The following is a 21,453-nucleotide window of genomic DNA, read 5'->3' on the forward strand; positions in this document are numbered from 1 at the left end:
AGTAAAGAAAATCACCAAAATTTTCGTTTAAGTGAATTTAAAAAAAATCTTTGCTAATCATATTTGTAGATTGGCATTGGTTTTCGCCTTGCAATGCCACTGGGACTAGATTTTACAGGACGGTGTGTTTATTGTTGGTAGTAATAAATAGTTGATAGGGATAGGTAGGCAAGAAAAATCTACAGGTAAAAAAAGTTTCTCAAGCTCAAATTTAGTTCATCTTCGTTTAAAGTTGCAGCCAATCAGAAAGCGTGTAATCATTTGGTGCGGAATTAACCGGAAATTCCTAACACGTGGGATTTAAAATATCAATATCAGTTTCTGAATGGATTTTAATGACGCATTTCGTCACTGAAAACATATTTTTTTAAAAATCAGTAAGTAAAAGTGTGTGTACGTATGTGTGTGTGTATGTGTGTGTATATATATATATATATATATATATATATATATATATATATATATATATATATATATATATATATATATATTTCTTAATAAGGTTATGTTCGACTCCTACATACTAGGTAATTATAGTGTACAATACGGTTATGTTTCGGAATTTTGGTACTTATTTTCAAATTAAATTCACGTTTTACGGTGTCTTTGTTTATTAAATTCTTAGGTGAAAGTACAGAATGGTTATAATAATAATAATATAAAAAAATCCTCTCTCCCCCATATTTAGAATTAAATGAGTTTTTAAATGTTATTTCAGCACGGTCCGTATTTTGCATAAGTAAGAGGGACTTTTATTTTATTTATTTTTCTTTTACAAAAGAATTGATGAATTAAATTATTTGAACAACTATTATCATTTTGGTTGTTATATACACAACCGAACGTTTCAGCCGATGTAATCTCCAACCTTATTTCGGTGCATCTTTTGGATCTTGGGGATCTGTACAGAACTTCGAACTGAACAATTGTTTTAACCCACGTACATACGCATTAACAACGGTAACTGTTCACAATCAGTTGCAATGTACCAAGTTTTCTGGTTGCTGATGGTTCGAATCTTGATACAGGCGACAATAATTACATAAATTATCCCGGGTTTGTATTACTGTACACATAGATTCGAAAAAGTTGTCAAAAAACAAATATGACAAATAAATGTTATCAAAGGCAAGATAAGTTACTTTTCTACCTAACTGGATATATTTTTTGTGTTTTTATTCAGTGTAACAATGTAACATGTTTATTTAGCTCGAAAAACATGCAGTGTTTACCGATGTATTGGAAAATTCAAAATGGCGGCCGACTCTCTCTCGGAGAGGGTAAGTTTGGGAAAAGGTATTATAAATAATAAACTAGACAAAATGCTGTTAGAAATTCGCTCAATACATGTTACCGTGACATAAGTTGACATATAATCGGTTGTCTTTTAATAGTATTTTGTCTAGTTTATTATTTATAACATCTTTTCCCAAACTTACCGTGTTAAAGAGACAGTCGGCCGCCATTTTGAATTTTCCAATACATCGGTAAACACTGCATGTTTTTCGAGCTGAATAAACATGTTACATTGAATAAAAACACAAAAAATATATCCAGTTAGGTAGAAAAGTAACTTACCTTGCCTTTGATAACATTTATTTGTTATATATTTGTTTTTTGACAACTTTTTCGAATCTGTGTACAGTAATACAAACCCATTATCCCTTCTAACCGGTCATGGCTGACGGAATGAGAACAATCTATTCATGTGGATTTAAAAACAAGGCTTTTTTTAGGGACGTGTTCACGCCAGTTTTTACTTTAGGATGTTTTGTAAGGAGCGAGATATTTTTGAGATGCGACGAATTCAAAGAAAAATTTTCAGTGAAAAATATTTGCAGTGAAAAATATTTTATAATCAAATGTGAGAAAAACAAGAGACATTGTCATTCGGTAAACAAAACAAAACAATGAGTTAAGAAAGCATATATTCATGAAAGATAATTTTTGTCTATTTAAATTAAAAGGTTTGCAGCAATAGGAAAACATAGAATATTCATGAATATTTTTAGTTCTTGTAAAAACAAGGGGGTCCATTAGCTGAGACGTGAGAAGTCTGGTTCGATTAAGTGTCATGAGTTTCAGGGGCCAGGAAAATCGTGTTCAAAACTTCTCTGCTTAATCAAATAAATTATAATTCATTGAAAGTTGTTTATAAGAGTTAATATTATTTTGTTTATCGTATAAAAAATAGTTCAGTGATAAAGGTTAGGGAATATTTCAATGAATAAGGTTTAACCGATTGACAGATGATAATGTTGACGAGTTGTGTGTGCATGAGTGGAGATGTTGCAGAGATGGATGGGCGCCCATCGTCGGGTCATCTGAATTCCATTGGTTTATTGAAGAAAACCCTGGCTTTTAAAGGATTTAGGTAGCTCCAAGAAAGACCATTTTAAATAAATTTAGAAACATTTCTGATTGATTCAAAATTGTAGAGGACTAGGATATATAAATCCTAATCCCGTTACAAAAGAAAATAATGAAACGGGTGGAAAGAAGGAAACAAAAACTCAATTGATGGGTAAGATAAACGTGTTGTTTATTTACTGTTGAAAGAATGAATGTTTTAGATATAACATGTGTTCATGTCCACGCGGGTGTAACCATCGTTTGTTGCGGGACTGGTGGTGTAGAAAGAAAAAGAAATGTGTGTTCATCTCACTATCGTTTGTTCGCGCGTGGGAAGAGAAGTGAGTAATATAGTAGAAATGAGAATGATAGTCCAGCGTGTAGACAAAGACAAAGGATAGTGAGTTAAGCTGTATAGAGGGTTGACATCAGTTAGCAGTCAGCTACGCAAAGGTATTCTCAGGGACAAGTTGTATATATATATAGAGAGAGTGAGAATGTCAATCCAGTTCATGGAGAGAGAAAGCATATAAAGTGTACATACTCTCTGTTAGCTCGTGTCCCCCTACATAGTAGCAGGAGACGTGACGCTCGAGAGCTAAGTCGAAAAGGCTGGAAACAGCTTGTCTCCTGCTTTTATACTTATTTCCGGTGGTCTTTTGCGCATGTGTGGATTTCCTTTGAAAGGGCAAGTGACGTTGTCCTTGTGTGCGTACGTGTGCGAGTACATGTGTGTACGTTAGCATGTGTGTGTATACATGTGAATGTGAGTGTATGTACACGAACATGAATATATGTACGTGTGTGGACGTGCGCGCGTATGTTTGTGTGCACGTATGTATATGACAAGTAATATAGCTTGAAATGTGAACGCATGTTTTTGTGTGAGACTAGAAAGGGCTCGCGCAAAATATAATTGTTTTTATTCAGGATAGTGTATGCGCAGACGATATGCGTACAAATGTGTTTATGCATTGATTTTGTGCATTGATGTGTAAACATCAACCGCTACAGCTTCAGTTCGAAATTTTGTTTAGATTTACAACTTCAACCAGCTGCGGTGTATGCAAGCTGCAGCTGCACCTAGGAATATTATAAAAATAATATATGGACCCTAACCTTAAGTCAGGGAAAAGATTGTTTATATTTATATTGAAACTCAAGTTAAATATGGTAGTCCTGAGTTCGAAAAAAAAGGTGTCATGTCACAAATAGTCATGTGTTTAAAAAATATGAAAATTCATCAAGTGGAAAATTATTTATAGTTAAAAGTAATTTTTATGGAAAATTGTGAAAATTGCATTTTCCCTAGATGTGAACACCTTGAAGATTGTGAATACAGGAACATACTTATCTCGTTTTTTGCCAATGTAATGGCTAACGTTTTGTTTTATCCGATAGCGATAGACTTTCTTTTTTTTTTACTTAAAACACTATAGCAGATAAATTTTCGTAATGTTTTGATATATTATTATATTTGACAAGACTGTTGTTTTTGCTTAAAACCAAATATTTTAAAAATCGATCTGTCGACTATCTTAATAAGCACCAAATAACAGGAAACTTTCATTTATCAGTGAAAAATATTAGTGTACACAAAAAATCTAATAGAATTTTAGGTACTTAAGGTGGGCTCTCTCTACCGCGCTAGAAAGCTACTAACGCCCGAAAGTATCCTATACCTCTACAAGGCCACCATTCGCCCATGTATGGAATATTGTTGTCATAGTTGGGCTGGTGCATCTGCCACTAGTCTCTCGCTCCTAGACAAGGTTCAAAAGAGAGTCGCCAATCTGATAGGCCCTGAACTGTCATCTAAACTTCAGCCTCTGCCCCATTGACGAAATGTTCCATCCTTCTGCCTTTTTTACAAGTACTTTAATGGTGAATGCTTTGACGAACTGTAAGCACTTGTGCCCCCTCGACGTAAATACCCCCGGACAATCAGCTAAATCCCACCCCTTCACAGTAGAGATCCCTAGATGTAAGAGAGCCTTCTACTCCGGTAGTTTCTTCCCCAGAAAAGCTAGACTTTGGAATTCCTTTCCGGGTCCCTGCTTCCCCAACTGTACTGATATGCAGAAATTCAAGTGTATCATGAACTGACATCTTGCTGCCCAACTCCCTACATAGTACCCCTGATGCTTATGTCCCTGATAGTAGCCCCCTACACCAAAGTGGCAATGTGCCTTGTTTGGGGTGAAAATGTAATAAAAAAGAAACTTTAAAAAAATAACTTTATTATTTTGAAAGCCATTCTTAACATGGGATGGGAGAGTGTTTTGTAACTATTCTGTATTTCCACCTAACAATTTAATAAAAAAAAAGATATTTTACAACTTGAATTTAACTGGAAAATACTATTTAAAAAATAGCACGGTAGCATAAGTGCATAAGCAAATAGAATTTTAATAAAAAATAAAATTAATTTATTATTGCTGGCTTATTATTCAGAGTCCACGAACTCTGAATAGTAAATTAATTTTATTTTTTAATAAAATTCTACTTGCTTATTTTCTGTGGGGTATTTGTTATGGTAGTTAAAAAATGTGACAAAAAAAAAAACTTTCTTCATGTTCCAGACTTTTCCGTGTGGGCACTTTTATTGATAGTAAACAAATGAAATTCTAATCCCCTTCAAAGTAATCTCATCCGGCTGCAATGCACTTGTTGTACCATTCCAACAACTTAAGGGAGGCCCCATGGAAGTACCATGGCGTGAGTGTGTCAGTGATCCTTGTCACAACCTTTTTCATCTCCTCAATTGTTTCATAACAACAGCATCTAAGGTTTTCCTTGAGCTTAGGGAATAACCAAAAGTCACAGGGAGCAAGATCTTATAGAAACTATTATGACCGCTATATCAGATTTGCGCGCATGTGCCGTAAACACACAGACACAAATTGTGAAAGGGAAACGAGAAACATTATTGCCCTTTTTTACCTTGGCTTCAGTAGACAAGAGGCGACACTAATTTCCTCTTTTACTTCTCTCTTGCTCTCCACTTCTGTTTTTTCTTTTTTCTTTTTCTTTTCACCTCGACACGTCGATGAACACGCGTTATGTATTGCTCCAAAAGAGTGAAGAACAAATTTCCGCACATGCACGTGGGCAAATATTCGAAGCCAAACTTAATTTCACCATAAAAATCAATGGACTACAATGAACAATTGAATTAATTTCACCAACAACATTAAAGAACATTCCAGAACTATGCCTGATCATGCGTGTACACACACTCACACACACACACATGCTCATTTTTTTTTTTTCTTTTACATGGTAGTCACCACTTATCAAGGCCCGGAAGCCATTCGGGGATAAGAGTTTATTGCGTGTACAGTAATCGTTAGTATTGGAGATTTGATAAAGTGTCTTAATTAAGGGGGCGGTTCATCAGGAGTTTGTGTATGTTAGATTTAAAGACATCCAAGTTGTAGTCAGGTGGGAAACAGGCAGACAGAAGAGAGTTCCACTGGCGTGCATTTCTAAGAAAGAAGCTTTGTTCATGGAATCTACGTTTTTTTTTGGCACAGATAAAGAGTGGGGAAAATTTTTGACTGTGGTTGCAGCTAGACAGGTGTTTATTGTGAAAGATTGGCAAGGGGGTGGGACCAGAGATTGGAGCTCAGACGAGCACTTGCCATGGAAGTAACGCTAAAACAAAGACAGGCTTGCAACATCTCTTCTGTGGGAGAGAGGTTGCAAGGAAGAGAAAAGGGCATCCCCACTAAGCCACAATGTCTATTTTGTACTTTGTCAAGGCAGGATAGGCTGTTTTTAGCAGCTCCTGCTCAGATGTGGCAGCAGTACTCCATCCTTGGACGTACTTGGCTTTTATATAGATAGAGAATTGCATCAGCAGTGAGATATCTTCTGGAGCGATAGAAGGATCCCACCATTTTTCCATCGACCTTGGCAACAGACTTGTTCCATTTCAGGTCAGGAGTAAAGGTCAATCCCAAAAAGTTACAACAAAAACCCAACAGCTTGCCATGGTTCTCCCCAGAATGTGCTGCTGTCATCGCACACAGAAATCACTTTTTCCATAGCTACCAACGTAAAAGATGCACTGAGACTAAAGCTGCTTTCAGGACTGCCAGTAACCACTGTAAAAGAGTAATAAAAAATGCAAGAGAGCTATATGCCCAGTCTGTTAAATCCAAGATAGCTGATGAGCGGCTTGGTTCCCACCAGTTTTGGCAAATAACAAATAGGATCCTGAACAGAAGTGTGCGTTCTATCCCAACCATTATCAATGGACCAGAGGGCATCTCGTCAGCATCAGACAAGGCCAAACTATTTGCAAAGAACTTTTTTCTAACTTTAAAACAGAATTTTATTGCATATTGTTCTTCTATTTTTGAAATTCACCAGCTCTGACAATCAGGTTTTAGTAGGGTGTATTCCAGTCCCTGCTGTAACTGTTCATTTGAACCTGAAATCATAAAAATTGGTCAGTCATCTCATGAGATATATAGCAATAGCATACTGATTTTTCACAAGTATCTACGACAATTTTAAATGCCTGTACAAAAAAAAGACTAGAAACTTATTGAAGGCACCTCGTATAGTCATATTATTTACCTTCTCACCAGGAGGTTAGACTCAAGGTCAGGTGTGGTTTTGAGAAACCAGCACATTAGGATAAAGCACTCTGGTCCGAGCAGCCTTATTAGCATTTCCTGATAGGCATGTCTCAGGCAATTGACAATAAACCAGCTCTTTCTCAGAAGGAAGGTAAAGCTTGGGAGAGTGGACCTCCTGGAATTGAACAGAACAGCAATCCAATTGAAGAATGCTATATCATAAATCAATAGTACATGATAACACTATAATATATCGCTTGATATTTTAGATATTGATCTGGGACAATGCTGATAAAGAATATACCAACTTTGTGTGTTTTTGTTTTGAATAGAAAATAATATCTATTTTTTTAAAGCAGCTGTTGCACGATAGCTACCCCAATTTTTTTTTTAATTGGAATATGGAGAAATTCAATTGAATTAGTTATGAACGGCTCTCGTCTTGAAAAAAACACCTGACCTGAAATGGAAGATCTATATCAGATCCGTTACCCAAATCACTGGTAAAATGGTTGGATCATTCTACCACTCCAGAAAGTGTCTCGCTCCTGAGGCAATCCTCTACATTTACCATAGTCAGATATGTCTTTAGATGGAGTTAGGGTTAGGGTTAGTACTGTTTCTACATTTTTAGTGGAGCTCATAAGAGCACCCTAACCCTAATCTTGACAGGATACAAAACCGTCTTTGAAATTTAGTCCCTAACCCTAACCTTTATTTTAGAGTGGCTTCTCGGCCTTGATAAGGGTTGACCTCCCAAGCAAAAAAAAAAAGTACCAGTTGGTCGTTACAGTAATTAAATAAAATTCATGCTATTTGGATTCTTTGAACTACTGTTCTTATCTTAAGAATTCACGTTTCAGTCGATGTAACGTCTGACCTTCTTCAGGTATATCTGTTAGATATTGGCAGGAAACGCCCGGAAGAAAAACATTAAATGAGTTGCTCACACGCAAATGGATTCAAATGCTAAGAATTCTGTATTTCCACCTATTCTCTAACGGAATGCATAATTTGACATAGAAATATTTGAGCAGATATCGGTCAGCAGTTAAAACAAAGGGCACATGCCACCACTTTGTTACCGCCAGCCAACCATCTAATCCATACTCCCCCCTGTGTCTTTTAGTAAATGTCAAAACAAGAATAACAATTTGTCACAGAAAAAAATATTTTTGTAGATCAACTGTGCTGTGATTTTTACTTCACTGTCAGTGTGTGTATATATTTTGTGCCAGCAACAAAAGTTTGTGTTAACATTATATAGATCGGAGAAATGCATTTTGATCAACTAGCAACAGCGATCATGTAACACATCTTGTTGAACTCAGCGAATTTGCACAGAATTCCAAACGAAACCCTTTATTTAATCCATGGAGGTAGCATGCTTTTGTTCCATCAGACATCACTGGGTAGAAGTCCTAAGTAATTCGCAATTTATTTTGAGTATTGCCTGCACTATCGATTGAGCCTTAACCTCCAAAATAGTGTAACTTACAACTGAATTTTACCAAGTACTTTATCCACTATGCCACGGATCCTTTTGTGTGCTGATTCCCAAGTTTGACAAAATATACCTGAAGAAGGTCGGAGGTTACATCAACCAAAATGCTGTGAAAATTATCAAAATGAGAATAGTAGTTCAAAGAATACTAAAATCCAAGTAAATCCTCATCTAAAAACTTCAGAAACATAATGTTGTTGTTGCTCTGTCAGCGTTCATTGTGAGTCGGTTCCAACTGAATTCTCCGCATCTCTTATAGACGCCACCCAGGCATGTGGTTGATATCAGGTCCAGTTATTCACGATTCCTGCGGTACACTCCCTAGAGGTGAGAACACAGATCGGCATCTTGCTTCACTGTGCTGAGCCAGGTTTTGGCTAACCACTGCGCCATTTCTTCGAATCTTGGAGTGGGGCTGGGTTGATGGTGGCATGGATGAGGTCATCTGGTTGCCAGCGCATAGTGTGACCAAACCATCAGAAATGCTTTTAAAGGAGGGTCTGTTTGAGGGATGGTATCTGGCAGCGCAAACAGATGGTGACGTTTGGGACGAATTGGTGCCAGCAGATCCGAAAGCTGTGGCATAGACATGAGTGGTCAAGAACTTCCAGTCTGCGTAGGTCACAAACTCGTAAAAGCCAGATTTTGCATCCGTATAGGAGAATCGTGTGGACAAGAGCTGGGTATATTTTAATATTTGTACAAAGTCTGATTTCATTTTTGGACCAGAGTTGGATGCGAAGGTGGCAAAAGGTGACACAGGCATTGTTGATACAATTGCCAATATCCTCTTCACCTTGGCCTGTTGCGGTGATAATAGAGCCCAGGTATTTGAATCTTTGGACGTCTTCAAGGATTTCTTTGTCGAAGAAAATTGGTTTTGAATCATTTGGGGAGAACATAATCTGATATATAAAAAGCTATATGTATCTTTGTCTCCATATTTTCAAATTCTATCTCTTCCGAAACTAAAAGTCACACAGCAACTCTAGGGGCCTCAAATGATTGGGGTTTTTATCGACCATTCCTTTATTGGTCTTTAGCTGGTTAAAATAGTTTTTAAGGGGTCAGAAATGGGTTAAAATAGTTCTTAATGGGTCAGAAATGCATTAAAATTGAAAAAAATCATTAAACATTTTGTACATTCATCTTAGTTTTTTAATTTTTAATTTTTAATTGGTTCATATGCGTGTCACGTTGGTACAGTAATAACATCATCAGCTTTGAATGCTATAGTTTTAGTTTTGGTTTCGATTCTAGCTGATGGCACCCAAATACTTTTACTTTTAAAATTATGACTCTATAATAATATATACAAAATTGAGACAAATTAAAATATCGTATTAAGCATATTTTTGACTGGGCAAAGCCGGGTGCCTCTTGCTAGTAGTGAATAAAATTGTTCAAAATTCTAACATACTTTTAAAAAGAAAGTTAATTTAAAATGTTACGTTTGAATGTGATTTGCCACTGACGATATATTGTGTGACAATTTTTAAATATCTGATTTCATTTTTAATATTAAAAAAAAAGTACAAGACGGTACTAATTTCCGCAAACTGTAAACTTTTAAATCTCTTTTTTACTGTGTATTTTTTTCAGTCATGAATGAAAAACTTCATTCATTAAAGAAAGAGCAGCAAGAGTTACCTGCGTACCGAGCTCGTAAACAGATAATTCAACATATCCAAAGGTTGCGAACTGCCATAATCATTGGCGAAACAGGCAGCGGTAAAACCACGCAAGTCCCACAGGTAAAACAAAATGGAGGTTTCATTATTTTCAATCCTCTCATCATAGTCATCATGATTCAACTATTCAGTTTATCCTTTTCATTAACTCTTGTCTTTGATTAGCTTTGAATGTTGCTTTATGTTTAGTTCTTGTATTAATGTCAAACTTTTAGCATAATACACTTTTTTAATGGAAATCGCTCCAGACAAGGCATGAAACCACTTGATGTAAGGAGCTTAAAAAATACTACTTCATGGCCTAAAATCAGTGTGAGATGGATATATTCCAACCTAGAAAACATTGATTCTTCCTTTTTTGTTAGAAACATCGTTCATGGAATTTGAGGACTAAAGGACAAAATAAGGGAAGTGAGAATTACAAGGTTGTCGAGAATAAACTAAAGGACAAAATAAGGGAAGTGAGAATTACAAGGTTGTCGAGAATAAACTAAAGGACAAAATAAGGGAAGTGAGAATTACAAGGTTGTCGAGAATAAACTAAAGGACAAAATAAGGGAAGTGAGAATTACAAGGTTGTCGAGAATAAACTAAAGGACAAAATAAGGGAAGTGAGAATTACAAGGTTGTCGAGAATAAACTAAAGGACAAAATAAGGGAAGTGAGAATTACAAGGTTGTCGAGAATAAACTAAAGGACAAAATAAGGGAAGTGAGAATTACAAGGTTGTCGAGAATAAACTAAAGGACAAAATAAGGGAAGTGAGAATTACAAGGTTGTCGAGAATAAACTAAAGGACAAAATAAGGGAAGTGAGAATTACAAGGTTGTCGAGAATAAACTAAAGGACAAAATAAGGGAAGTGAGAATTACAAGGTTGTCGAGAATAAACTAAAGGGCTACTTTCTATTCTCCTTACGAAATATTTGAATCTCACCTTATGCTTATTTTTTTTTTATTAGTGTCAAACTTTTAGTCTGATACACTTTACGATCTATTTGTTAAACTTATGACGGATAAAAATGGGGTAATGAGTTCTCTTTAGAATTATCTGAACATGACATTTTGGATGCAACGTTTAATTAATAAAAAGTATCTCGGTCTATTAATACAATAACTAAAAAACTTGTATTAAGACAAATATAGGTACATCAAGATGGATAGAATTTTTTTTTCTTTTTTTTTTAACTCGCCTTCACCCAAAACAAGTCTAACGTTCACAGGAAACATGAGTTGGAACAATTACATTGAAGGCATTGCCAGGGCCGCTGCAAGAAAGGTAGGCTCTCTCTACCGTGCTAGAAAACTACTAACACCCGAAAGTATTCTGTACCTCTATAAGGCCACCATTCGCCCATGTATGGAGTATTGCTGCCACATCTGGGCTGGTGCATCTGCTACTAGTCTCTCGCTCCTTGACAAGGTTCAAAAGAGAGTCGCAAATCTGATAGGCCCTGAACTGGCATCTAAGCTTCAGCCTCTGTCCCATCGACGAAATGTTGCATCCCTCTGCCTGTTCTACAAGTATTTTAGTGGTGAATGCTCTGATGAACTGCAATCACTTGTGCCCCCACGACGCGAGCACCCTCGACAAACCCGACAGGCTACTAGATCCCACCCCCACACTGTAGAGGTCCCTAGATGTAAAAGATCTTTTTACTCCAATAGTTTCTTCCCCAGAACCGCAAGACTCTGGAATTCCATTCCAGGTCCCTGCTTCCCCAACAGTACTGACGTGCAGAAGTTCAAGTGTAACGTGAACCGACACCTTGCTGCCCAAATCCCTACATAGTACCCCAGTAGTTGTTGCCCCTGATAGTAGCCCCCTACACCAAAGTGGCAATTTGCCTTGTTTGGGGTGAAAATGTAATAAAAAAAAAAAATGTAATAAAAAAAAAAAAATAAAAAAAATATCGCCACTTGGACGTAAGAGGCTACTAATTAAGACCATGCCTAAGAAAGATAAACAAGATGTTGGTTTACATTACATTTGAGCTCCTGCATATCAGTAGAATCAGCGAAGCAGGTAGCAGAAAGGGAATTCCAAAGTTTAGCTGTTCTAGGGAAGAAACTATCTGGCATTTAGTAACCTTCCAAGTGAAGAGGTGTGATTTTGCTGCTAAACAGGTTTGTTGGGAATATGAGTTCATCAGAGCACATTCTATTAAAATACTTGTAAAGCAGGCACAGAGATGCAACATTGCGGCAATGGGACAGGGGTTGGAGCCGAGTTGACAAAGTTGGACCTATTAGATTAGATACCCTTTTTTTGGACCCTATCCAAGAAGGAGAGACTAGTGGTAGATGCACCAGTCCGGATGTGGCAACAATACTCTATGCATGAGTGAATGGTGGCCTTGGAGAGATACAGGGTACTCTCAGGTGTGAGTAGTTTTGTGTGTGTGTGTGTGTGTGAGTTCCTTTCTCATAAGTTCCGAAATGGCTGAGCCTATCGTTTGCAAATTTCACACAAACCTAATTTATATGTCTGTAGATATGTTTTGTACAGAAATTCATCTGATAAGTATTGAAAATCAAAAAAATCTGATCTTAAAAATAGCTTTTCTTTCTTATAGATAAAAAAGAATAATTTTTACAGGGGATATTTTACGTTACAACGACCAAGGGAGATAATAAAATTTCAGCAAATCATTTCTTCTTAAAAAACAGATTTATTATAATCTGGAGATACAGCTTAGTGGTAGAGTATTCAACTACAAATTGAATGATCCGCTGTCCAAGCCTGGGTGTACCTCATCATTTTATTTTAATTTTTTCTTATTAATGAGTTCAATTTACGATAAAAGAAGAGGTACCATTTAAAATCGCTGCAAATTATTTCTTTGTTTACATATTTTAAAACTAAACATTAATCAGAGGTGACTTTTCCAGGGCATTCATTGTCAAGCCAAAATATCAGCTGACGTAATATTGTAAACAAATGCAGACGGAATTTGATGAGTGACATTGTCATTATTATTTTATTTATTTTATTTTTTTGTGAATTAGCCCACCGGGCAAATTATTCCTCATAATATATAATAATCAATAGAAGAATGATTCTATAATAATGCATATGCATTCTGCATAAATTAGCAAATCTCAGCTTATATAAAAAAATAATAATTAGATATATATTCTTTTCCTCAATACAAGCATTGTGTGAATTTGACTTAGAATCTGCAAGGAAAATAAAGTCTACATATATGTACTGTCAGAAATGCTATAAGATTTTGAATATGTTAAATGGAAGAAAATATTAGTTTTGTTTAAAAAAATATGTTCAGATATCATGTCTTGAACATGTATGACGTGCCTTCAATAAGTTTCGAGAGTTTTTTTCGTATGGACACTTTTATTGAAAGTATACGCATAAAACTCTAGTCCCTTTTGAAGTAATCTCTCCGTTATCTAGCAATATTAGTTTTGTTTAAAAAATATGTTCAGATGTCATATCTTGTGCACATAGCGAGGAGGCAAGCGTTGCATGAATTTTCGATAACCTGGTCAAATTATCAAAACAAAACAATATTGAAAGGTTGTTTGCAATTAAGAAGTTAAAAAATTTATTGTATTTCATTGGATTAGTTATGTCATGCTATCTATTATATAAATTTCACCTGTCTGTTTAAATGTATGTATGTATGTTTGTATGTCTCGCAAAAACTTTTGACAAAGCCGCCGGATTTTCATGAGATAGGTATCATTTTGAAGCTCGACCATTCGGATGACAAATATTGAAAAATTGGCCAAAAGCATTCCTTAACCCTCAACTGGGCACTTTTGTACAGGGAAGGGGTTGCTTGTTTCACCAATATTTTCGAAAGTCATCACCTTTTTTCGATTGTCTAGCCTTAATTTAAACCTATGTCACTTCCGGTTTGGCGATGGTTGCGACAGCTAATGTGTTACATTTTTTTTTTCACTTTCTTTTCCTCCTTTGCGATACGGGTTTGAGCCTGCCTACTTATTACCACTTTTTTTTTTTTTTTTGCTTAACCAACATATGCCTCCACTTTCTTTTCCGCCTTTGCATCACGGGTTCGAGCCTGCCTACTATAACTTTTTTTTTTTTTGTTTTGCTCAACACACACCTACAAACACCCGGGCAACGCCAGGCACCCAGGCTAGTAACATTGAAAGGTTATTTGCAATTAAGAATATTAAAAAGTTAAGTGAGTTTCAGCACACCTGCACTCTGTTGGATTAGTCATATCATGTTGGGCGGGGGGTATATTTTTTGTGTAAAAGATATTTTTGAGGTGAAAAACCAGCATCTGAATGGAGATGGTTGTATAATGAGATTCATATATTTTAATTATGGAATGGATTCACTGTGTTAGTTATAATAATGTATATTTTTTAAAGACAAAATTTACTAACATTTATTTTGGCTTGCTCTCAACCTAATTTGGACATAACACAGTGAAAAAGCTTACCCATTAAAACTTTTTAGACTAGGGCAGATAGAAATTAATGATTGGCCATTGCCCAAGTCTCGATTTGAATTATATCAACATCAAAACTTTTGCAGATCTTCTAAACACTGTGTGAATGCTGAACAATTGATGAAGCAACTAGTTGAAACACATGCGGTAACTGTAGCATCAAACTACGTTTAGTGCTGTGAGATCAAGGATGAAACATGTTATAACCATGGCACAAATAGACTACAACTGTGCTAGAATCTCCAAATGTGGTCTGATGCTAGAGTGACAGCTGTGAGATACAATATACAACCTTCAGTTATATTCATGGCATAAATAGACTACTACTGTGCCAGAACAAATAGACTACTACTGGGCCAGAACCACAATGAAATGGATACAGATTTTTTTGGCCTGTTGACAATATTATCCTCTCTTCAGTAATGTGTTGTAAATTTATGTCTAAAGATTTTAGAAGTTAACAATCAACATGTATTTTTATTTATTTTTCGTATGTTTACTTCATCTAAATCAATGTATTTTCCATTTTTCATACATATATTATCATCAAAATGGCACGCTGTTATTAAATCAATATTAAAACATTATATTCAAATACAGAGACACCTATTTGAATGGCTTATTTTCATAACTATTCTTAAAGAGTTCGTAATAAATTAATGCTTGGTGTTATTCATCTGTAATTTTATCATTCTATTTTTTGCTATATATATATATATGCAATAATTTTGTTTACAGTGATTTAATTTAAAAAAATGATAAATTAATAACACTATACTATAAAAGGGGAGATTATTTAAATTAAACTAACTAGCACAAAAGTTTATAGAGAAAGATTGACCACACCTCCCCGAATTATGTTAACATTTCATTTTTTCATTTCCAGTACCTCTATGATGCGAGACTGCACCAAAATGCTGTTATTGCTATTACTCAAGTAAGTATTATACCGCTGTTTTTTATTGCTACCCCATCAATCCGTTATCCCCCCCCCTTACAACAATTGCAGAAATTTTACTCTCAGAATGATTTGCTTTTCATCTTCCCATCATATCTCCTATATGATAAACTGACTGCAGAAATTCCTCTCTGGACCAAAGTATCGTAGGTTTGCAATAATAGATGCCATATACAAATTCAATACGTCTAGGCTAATAGCCACTATCTTATGTAGCTTTCGATCACCATTTTGGACACATTATGTTGTGATATTAAAATACTTCATTGCATCCTACAAGCAACACTATCACAATCGCAACATCTATAGAGGAAGGAATCCCTATTTTTTTTCTCTAGATATTTATCTTACCACTGCTACCAGTTGTCACCGGGATTAATTCTACACGTTCCACAGATCCTGTAATTTAATCGACCGTAACTGGCTAATACATACATAGACCTAAGATAATCTTTCCAATTCATAAATAATAAAGGCTCCCTTGCTAAAGTCTGTCTATTTTAATTGGTTGAGCTTTGAAAATTCTCGTATTCCAGAATCCAGTTCTTCCCTTTATAAACAAATGGTTACTAAAATTAAATTAGTAATACACACGGACGAAAAAACGCTTTGGATAATCACAGATTTCAAGGTAGTTCTACTAAAATAGCCATATTTTTTAAACCAAAGCACTTCAAGTCTTCAAATTACTACTGTTTTGTTCGGAAATGAATATACTTTCAAATGAATTAATAAATATGAATGTACATTATATATTTTAAGAGTTTTAAGCAAATAAAGTGATAAAAATGTGAACGTCATAAAATGGCGTTTTCGGTAAGGTTTTGTAATGACCCCCCCTGTTTTCTAAAGGTCCGTACCGTGATTGTATGAAGAATTTCGTCATGAAATTTGGGAACCAATTAGAAGAGGTGTTAATCTTAATACTGTCAAGTGTCCGAAATATTTTTGACCATTTCTTTTTTTGTCGTGTTAAAAATAAAATTTTAATATGACGAGTATTGAACATTTTGAAAAAAAAATTCTTCGGACACCCAGTAGTAAGTAAATCAATCTTTTTACTATCTTTATCAATTAAAAGTATTGTTTTATGTTGAGTAGGACCGCGGTAATTGATAATTTAAAAGGACCTACCCGAAAAAAAAAATTGTTTCTTTTTAATCGAATTTGGTCAAATGAAGTTTAAGCAGCAGCAGCTCCAGCCTGTAGAATCAGCGATAGCACAGTTGTAAACAAACACGCGTTCTTTAATTTTTATTCAAGAACGAATTAAGAAAAACATGAAAATATGAATATAAATGTTCTTATGTTTAATTAGAGCTATTTTGTTATCAGAATAACATTAGTTTAGAACTATTCGGTTTTCAGAATATATAATAACAACAATCCTAACCAATTCGGCATTATAAATCTGTTGCAATTTCTCACAAATCTCGTCAAATTTAAAAACATGGTTAAAAAAACAAAAACTTTTGTAGATATATAGCTTGCATGCACTTTTATTCTTTAAATTAGTTTTGAACAGCGAATTAAAACAATGTTTTACTGCGAACAGCCACAAATTTTTTTTTTTCAAAATCAAAATAAGTATCAAAATCTCGTTTATACATAGATTCGAAAAAGTTGTCAAAAAACAAATATATAACAAATAAATGTTATCAAAGGCAAGATAAGTTACTTTTCTACCAAACTGGATATATTTTTTGTGTTTTTATTCAATGTAACATGTTTATTCAGCTCGAAAAAAATACAGTGTTTACCGTGGAAAATTAAAAATGGCGCCCGGCCCGACTCTCTTTGACACGGTAAGTTTGAGAAAAGGAGTTAAAAATAAAAAAAAACTATACAAAATACTATTAAAAACTCACCGAATATATGTCAGCCTATGTCACGGTAACATATATTGAGCGAGTTTCTAGCAGTATTTTGTCTACTTTTTTATTTTTAACTCTTTTCCCCAAACTTACCGTTTCAAGAGGGTCGGGCGCCATTTTAAATTTTCCAAAACATCGGTAAACACTGTTTTCAAGCTGAATAAACATGTTACATTAAATAAAAACACTAAAAAATTATCCAGTTAGGTAGAAAAGTAACTTGCTTTTGATAACATTTATTTGTTATATATTTGTTTTTTTGACAACTTTTTCGAATCTATGTGTATAGTAATACAAACCCTCAAAATCTATATCAATATTCTTGAAATTTTAAAAGCAGTTAGAAAACACATCAAACTACAATTAGGAAGCTTTTTATTTCGTTATTTTTTTTTCTACTTATTAAGCGAAAGATATTTTTACAACCTGCTCCAGCGTAGTATAAACGGCCTATGGAATTAACACCTTCAACCTCGAAAATAGAAATCAACAAATTTTTGAACGCTCTTTTTGAAAAAAAGCTCTCTTAACTTCACCTCTAATACAAATTATGTGTGGCAAGTCTCCTCCTAAAACACTCTTTAACCCTAACAATAACACTAAGTTCGAGTGGCAAGCCCCCCCCCCCAACAAAATACCTCTGTAAGCCACATACAAGCATCTAAAACAAACAAACAAAAAATAGATCCTTCCTTAAAGAAAAATACACATAAAAATAAATTGGTTAACTGTCCTAAAATGCTAGAACGGCCAGGAAATGATGAATTATTTTACATTAAATTTTTGTGAAACTAACCGCTCCCCCCTCTAATATTGTTTTTGTTAGCTTTGTCTCTGTCAAGTTTTCAGTATGTTCACACATAATTTTCCTTAGCCCTACAATTAATTCAAAGTCCGAATGGCAACCCTCCCCATATTCTCATTGCATAGAAACCCTCTTAAAACTACACATAATCATCTTAAAAAAAAAAAAAAAAAAAAAAAAAAAGCATGCATATTTTCCCATAGAAAAAAAAACAGTTAACTGCCCTAAAATGCTAGAATGACCTGTAATAGGAAATTATTTTACATTCAATTCTAAAATAATTTGTTTATCTTTCATTAAAGTTTTTCATGGCATTTTATACATAATTTCCTAAAAAGGTAGAATCACATTTTGGAGGGGTGGTCAGAAGGAGTTGAGTGGGGTTAAACAGAAGGTATTAATCTACAATAATACCAAAGAAATATTGCAATATATTCATTTTTAAATGGTCTTATGTTTAGATTTAAGTTTTTTGTACATAAAGCACATTACAATTCAACTTTGAGTTCTCCAACTTCTTTTCTGTTTATGGATACATGGCATTTTTAAGGAATTGCTGCATATTTATGCACATTTACTGCAGATTATTTGGAAACCATAAACTTTGGGAGATTTTCAGTTGCATATTCTGATTCCTTGTACAAAAATACACTTATATGGTAAATTTCATTTCTTAGTCTTGTGTTTTAACAAAGATATGACATTTTTACTGAAAAAGTAGTGTAAAAAATGTGACGAAACGCATATGGTCTTAAAGAGGGAAAAATATCCAAACGTGTGAGGCACAAAAATAGCCATAACTTCCTTAATTTTAATCAGATTTAAAAAATTTAAAAAGATTCTTTCTTAGCTCATCAAGCTCTTTCTATGCATACCAATATTGAAATATTTCAAGCTATTTCAATTTTTTCATGTGTATTGCTAATTAAATTATGGCCTCACTAAGAGACATATTATTTCTCATGGTGTCAAGTTCATTTAATGCTTAGATCGTTACAGTTGTGTGTGTGTGTGTGCTTGCGTATGATACAAATCATTCTATTACTTGCTTTGTAGCTGTCGGCCTGCTCCCTATTATTCTGATTGTACCTAAAGAAAAACAGGCAGCGAACATGCATTGTGTGACTTCAACGGATATACCATTTTCATTTAAGATATTGCACTTCACAATTTGCTGGGCATTTGCAATAATCCTAATCAAATTTCAAAATATTGAGAAAATAAACATAAGAAACATTTTGTCGTTTTTGTTTTGTGTTTGTTTCCATTTAAGCAAACTGAGCCGCAGCCACGCAGCTAGTTTATTGATATTTATTCCCGGGATTTATATTTTACTAAATAACTAGCCTGAGTGCCTGGATGTTTGGAGATGAGTGCTGTACTGCGAAGGAGGAAAAGAGTGTGAAAAAAACCCTAAAAAACATGACATTGCGTCCAACCACCGCCAAACCAGAAGTGGCAAAGGTTTAAATTAAGTCTAATCAATCAAAAAGAGGGGATGACTTTCGAAAATATCAGTGAAAAAAGCGACCCCTCCTTGTAGAAAAGTGCCCAGTTGATGGTGAAGGAATTAATGTTTTCAGACAATTTTTCGATATTTGTCGTCCAAAGGGTCGAACCTCAAAATGATACCGATCTTGTGAAAATCCATCGCATCTGTTGAAAGTTTTAGGCAGACATACAAACATACATACATACATTTAAACAGACGGGTGAGATTTAAATAATAGACTAGCGAGGGGTACCCAACGATGCCCGGGTGTTTGGAGGTGAGGGAGGGGGGTAAAAAAAAAAAGTAAGTATGAGGATCGAACCCGAACCCTTGAGGCAAAGTTGTAAATTAAAGTGTGAAAAAAAAAAAAACATGCGACATTAACCATTGCCCCACCGCGACATGCTAACGGAAACACATTTGAATTTATTTAATTACTTGGATTTAGCAGGTGCTCATTTTAATGAGTTAATGAGGTCAAGTTTGACTGCGGGATAGTATTCATTTACTGCTGAACGCTCCCCCCCCCAAGATGTTATAGGAAAAAGACTAACCCACATGTGGCGAGCGACAAATGTTGAATATTTATCTTCCCGAAATCGAGCAAATTAAATAGACAGGCGAGCTTCGTTGTTAACTGTGAGATATTACGATTTATATGTGATATAAAAAGTTTTAAAAAGTTGTGAAGCGAGCGACCGCTTCTCTGAAAAAAGTCTTTTGTTGACATACAGAAAAAGCAAACACACATACATACATTTTCGCTTTTATATATATAGATTATCTGTAACAGAGCGCATATGGTGGCTATGTGCAAATACCGAGCTATGATCTAAATGATGACACACTAAGGAAAAACAAAAAGACTATAAAAAGGAGTGGGAACATGTTTGAGCGGTCAGAGAGAAGGAAGACAATCAAGGTTTATTCGAGGAAGTACCTAGAAATAAATGCCATTGTTATAAAAAAAAAAAAGAGTTGTCAAGTTTTTACTTGTCCTATGTTCCTTGCAATGTACTTAATCCATGGATTTTCAAAGAAATGCTCTTTTCATCAGAGGATGAACGTTAGTAAAGAAATACATAAATTAATTTTTTTTAAGTACTCTAACCACTGTACATGGGTTTGCAATCAATTGTAAAAATGATATTCTCCTGAAGGTTGATGGTTCAATTCTGAGTGTGGGTGATTGAAAAATAGAATTGTGAATTACTTAGAACCTCTATCCAGTCATGGCTGACAGAACAAGATCATACTACACCTATGAAGTAAATAAAGAGTTTCATTCGAATTTATCCAGATTCCTGAATTTAATAAAAGCATTCCCAAGTTCAGTAAGATACACCTGAAGAAGGCCGCAGGTTACAGTGACCCAAACGTTGTGCAAATGACTCAATGATGAAAAACAGTAGTCGGAAGAATCCAAATAATACGAATAATAATCTTCATCTACAAAATCTAGAAACGTAAACTCTAAAAACACCATTGAAATTTTCTTGTGATTCAATCTGGAGTCACTAGGGGTAATTATCAGTCAGGTCTATAGAATAAGTATAAAATAACTAGAATATTTTAGAATGTAAAGAAACGAAAGTAATTTTTGTTGAATAAATTTTGTTTGTATATTTATTTATTTATTTCCAGACTGTTATCCTCATCTTCATAGTTGTTGTTGTCTCGCCACGTTTCAGCCAACTAATCCTCTGGCCTTCTTCAGATAGGATTGGAACCGCTATCTTCA

At 34.8% G+C, this 21,453-nt stretch overlaps 1 protein-coding gene across 1 annotated transcript in view; it reads left to right on the top strand.

Annotated features, from left to right (window-relative positions):
• Positions 1–255: 255 nt before the first annotated feature.
• The window catches only part of LOC145248334 (ATP-dependent RNA helicase DHX33-like), a 105,631-nt gene continuing 84,433 nt past the window's right edge, over positions 256–21,453 (top strand). The window contains exons 1-3 of the mRNA XM_080110244.1: positions 256–377; positions 10,048–10,199; positions 15,470–15,520. Of these exons, the coding sequence (XP_079966370.1) occupies positions 10,050–10,199; positions 15,470–15,520 (201 nt within the window). The 5' untranslated portion in view covers positions 256–377; positions 10,048–10,049. The remainder of the gene's footprint in view (positions 378–10,047; positions 10,200–15,469; positions 15,521–21,453) is intronic.

Source organism: Euprymna scolopes, chromosome 26 (assembly GCF_053919585.1).
Source record: "Euprymna scolopes isolate OS-2025 chromosome 26, ASM5391958v1, whole genome shotgun sequence".
Taxonomy (NCBI): Eukaryota; Metazoa; Mollusca; class Cephalopoda; order Sepiida; family Sepiolidae; genus Euprymna; species Euprymna scolopes.